This window comes from Branchiostoma belcheri, unplaced genomic scaffold, assembly GCF_001625305.1.
Source record: "Branchiostoma belcheri isolate BF01 breed outbred unplaced genomic scaffold, Haploidv18h27 scaffold373, whole genome shotgun sequence".
Lineage (NCBI taxonomy): Eukaryota > Metazoa > Chordata > Leptocardii > Amphioxiformes > Branchiostomatidae > Branchiostoma > Branchiostoma belcheri.
In genome coordinates this window covers 29,362-33,932 of record NW_017803991.1, presented here as the reverse complement: position 1 = coordinate 33,932, position 4,571 = coordinate 29,362, and the positions used below count along the sequence as shown (strand labels likewise).

The 4,571-nt window shown below is 39.1% G+C and overlaps 1 protein-coding gene across 1 annotated transcript in view; it reads right to left on the bottom strand.

Moving 5' to 3' along the window:
• LOC109476422 overlaps positions 1-4,571 on the bottom strand; it is a 5,863-nt gene continuing 1,292 nt past the window's right edge. The window contains exons 2-4 of the mRNA XM_019777357.1: positions 1,521-1,636; positions 312-426; positions 1-186 (exon numbers count right to left, since the gene is read on the bottom strand). Coding sequence (XP_019632916.1) covers positions 16-186; positions 312-426; positions 1,521-1,636 — 402 coding nt within the window. The 3' untranslated portion in view covers positions 1-15. The remainder of the gene's footprint in view (positions 187-311; positions 427-1,520; positions 1,637-4,571) is intronic.

Genomic DNA, 4,571 nt, shown 5'->3' with positions numbered 1-4,571 from the left:
CTACAGGTGGGTAGACTACTTCTTGTCCTCGAAGAGGTCCTTCACCTCGATATCCTTGGTCGGACGGTTGTTCCGATTGATCAGCTGCCAGTCAACGTCATCCCCAGACGGGTAGGCGTCCCGCACCACCTGGAGGATGTCATTGCTGTACAACAGGAATTTGTCGCTGTTGGCACGGTGAAGTCCCTACAAGTGACAAAAATATATGGAGAAAATCGCATCAATAATACATTAAAAAGCTGCACAATAAAAGTAGGAGATATAAAATGTTACTATTTCAAGGAAAGTTGGATTGAGGGTATTTCACTTACATAGACGAGAATGCCGTACAGTCCCCTGTACACCTTGTTTCTTCTGTTGAAGTTTGTCTCCTGGTACCTATACTGGGAGAATATCCCAGGGACCCGTGAGCTCAGCCGGTGGTACCTACACAAAGAAAACAAACTGATAAATTTCCATTCCAAATCCATAGCGTGTACTTTAAATTTATTTTAAATTAAAATTTAGAAATAAAAATTAGACAGCAACATATGTTATGCATAAGAAATCTGGCAGATTGAGTTGGAGATGTGTTTGCATGTCAGCTTGAGCTTTCTCGATTTGGCTTCTGAGGGTGTCGTGTATGTGGGGATAGGCTTTCTTCAGGATGTCGTAGTAAGTTGTCACTGAAAAGTTGGGAATGCCAAGTCCTAATACAAGAACCTTGTTGTATCCCATCCTCGTCGCCAGATGTTATGTCCTTTGTCCGTTAGAGGTAGCTATTTGAAGGAGAGACACAGCCAGGAGTAATCACTCGGTGATAGTGTAACGTGAACTGTTTTAATCTCCATAGGGTTAGTGTGGGTTCGGGTAGTCTGGGTCATGAGGTTAAAGTTAGGGGTCGATCATTAAGTTCGGGGTCGATCAATAGATATAACACCCTTCATAGGTATACCCATTGAGTATAAATGAAAGGGCTACAGAGTGGCCAGCGATTTGTCTCCTCCCTTCCCTCACAAACGTGGACGCGTCAAAGGCGACACCACCATACTTCAGCCATCACACTGGAACTCCTGTAGAATTTGGGGTCTGTGTAACTTTAGGCGTTAAGCTTACTTCGTGTCTACCTTATCTGCTAGGTTAAGTTAACGTTCACCACTAAAGATATAAGACACAGAGCCGGATCGATTTCGATTGTACGGGTTGCTGTATTATGATCTGCTGTACAAGTGATCAATGGTCTAGTCGTATGAATTACAATGGTCTAGGTTCGTCTAAGTTACAGAGGAATGGAATCTACAAAGGCTATAATAATGAACTACAAGGAGCTAATACAGAGTGTGTGTTACTAACCTGGGGTCCTGGTCTCGACTGAATTCAAACACAAGCGGGCTAACTAATATCTAATCGTGACGCTGACTGCTCTCACCAGTCATTGGCTAATCTAATGAGTATGTAAATGAACTAAGGAGCTAAGGATCTGCTACTAAGCACTACGTCACAAGTCACTACGTCACGGAAACCATAAATCACTAACTGACTGGTCAGGGCTGTTACACTCCACTCTCATGCTGCCGCCACGACCAGTCATTTCCACCTTGCTTGGAACCAGCGGTCCACTGCAGCCAGGAGAAGCGCACACCCTCTTTTCATTCACCTAAAAAGAAAATGAAAAAAAGAAAGAACATAGTCAAATATGCATGGTAGAATAGAATTTCTGTATGAAAATATCTTATCTTTTCATTTTCTGTTCCCAATGGGACATTATGTTTTGTCATTTTGATTGACAAGGATATGCTTGACAAGAAAAATACTTTTATCTGCCAGCTGGCGCCCCCTGGTCCCACTCGACACCTTTTTTTAAAAATTTTCTGGCGATGGCCTTCGTTGCTGTAATGGGTATAAAATGCATAGTATTCATTGCCACAATAGTGAAGCATTTTCTGCTCCCCTGATATTTCCCTTGGACAAAAATATACCCACAGTTTATATTTTTATTGGGGTTTAATATCACATCCGTTCACATTCTGATGCACAGTCTGCTGAGACTGTCAGTGAGAGGAGAGAGAGAGAAACACATTACTTTGCCTTGACTTTCCGGATGATATGGAGATTGAGTGAGTCAGTTCAGTGTTCTGAAGTTTCAGGAGTTCTTCCACCTCATCCTTGAATTCTGTCCCATTGTCCGACTGAACGATGGTACATGTTCCAAGATGGCCTGTGGCAAAGAAAAAAGTTTAAACTTGTAAACTTAAGCTTTAGAACTATGTCAGGTCGCATTTGGCTTAAAACAAGGTAAATCAACTTCTAGCTTTTGTCAATGGATATGCTAATGTATGTAATTTTTTTTCAAGGACCTTTCACAAGGATGACATTATTAAAAGGCTCATGGTCTTGAGATTCAAGCAAAAATATGCCTAACTTGAACGAATTGTCAGTTATCTTAAAATTTTGTCTCTTGAAGTTTTTTTTTGCTGTCCAATGTGCACTAGCCCTAAACCTCAACTGGCTTAGTACTGGCACTGCATCTGCTCTTACAATGTAGAACTCAGCATTACCGTTCTCTAAAGCAGTAAGTAGGGTATGGGTAAAATGTGCAAACTGTAGAATCTCCTTTGTTAAAAGCTGATTGGAGACGGTATTAACGATAGTTGCGCATAAGGTGATAGTACAGTTAGTAAATAAAATATGCACAAAATCTTCTTACTAAAAGTCGAAACTTCATGTCAAAAAATAGGCTTATACCTGGACGCTTCCAAGACAAAGTTTATGTACCTAAACCCAACTACTAACAGGTTAACTTTTCGCCACTGATAGCACTGAAATCGAATGGAAATAGCATGAAACTGTTTCCTATGGAAAGTAATTTATCAATGGAAAGCCCTGATCAGAAGAAATAAAGCAATAGACTTTGAACATTTGGCATGGGGCTGTGCTCTTACACAGCTCGTCGCAAAGCAATAATTTTACAATTTTTACAAGGCTTTATATAATAACTTACTTTTGCAGTCCAATTATTTTAGTTTTGGATGTTATAAATTACCAGCTCTGTGGTTACAGTTGTGGTTTTGTTTGACAAAGGGGACAGATTTTCTCGTTGGGATGGATGGAAGGAATCAAAAGCTCAAGATACTAGAAATCAAAGTCCATTGAAATCTTTTCAGTCTTGAGGTACTGTGTCATGTCGCCGATCATGGATGCTGCTGGTGGTTGTCTTCATCATATACTAACAAAAAAAAGACATTGTTATGTGGGCCAGCTAGTTGTCACGGAACTATTAGCTTGGTACGACCCTGGACTTGTCCAGAATCGCCCAAAGTCGTTATCTTCTAGAATGTCACTTACATGGTTCAACTATAACAGTCTTTTTGCTGCGTTCTTTGGTGGTCTAGTAGGATTTACAGTTAGTTCTAGTCCAACGCGTTTCCCGTACTCTTACTACGGTAACAAGACTATAAGAAATAACACATGGCCACAGGATTCGATCTCACCACCGGGAGATTTATTCACTCGACTCCGAACTTAGTACAACATCAGACACTGGCTAAGAGAAACCATAGACCACCCGTATCCTCTCTTTTGGTTCAGCCACGCGTCTATCGAGAATAGAACTCAAATTTAGAAGAAAAGAAACTGTACACTTGCAGTATATGAATTGAGATGTCATTGCAAGTTGAACAAATTGTTCAACTGGCAATCATGATTATCTAATATATAAGACATGCATCACAAAAGCGACTTCAGGAGTGAAGTACACGCGATATCTCTTCTTCGTGTATGGATTAGTCATGCATATGATGGCTCTCCATCTGACCTCAATCACGTGTTGTTATACATGCTTAAAGTTCTCGGCTGTCCATGCACTCGTTGTTCTGTGTTGGTGTCTTCTTGGGCATTACATTACGGGTTGCGTCTAGGTTTAGTTGTTAAGTGATTATGTCGATTTGCATATATCTATCTGCTACTTTTACAAGAACAAAAGATACAAAGTTACAATGCTTTCATTTTAAGATTATTCATCGGTACCTTGCTACAAACAACTGGCTAAAAAAAGTGAAAACGGTACAAAGTAACAAATGTAACAATTGTAATGAAAAACACACTATTGAACATCTGTTAATACACTACCATTATGTCACATATTTCTGGAAAGATTTTACAAGGTGGTGGAAAAACAAAACACAGCAGGACCTAACCTTAACTGAGAAGCAAATTATATATTGTATACCAGATACTTAACACACAGATCCTATTCTACTGCAATGTATCGTAATAGCTAAATATGTCATATACAGCTGCTTCATTAAAAATATAAAACCTGACATGAAATACTTCCAATGTAAACTAAAACATCACATGACAATAATGAATGCTACCCAGTAATTTGTTTAGATGACAAAGTTATATGATTTCTTATATACACACACCTTTCTTTTGTTATGAATGATTATCTGATGTTATTTTATGTTCCTTCACTTTATCACATTATTCAGGTATAGAACCTTACTACATGAAAATCACTATCCTTTATCTACTTCGAGAGTTACAATAACAGTATCATGTACTAAACAAATGATTGACAACTGGTATAT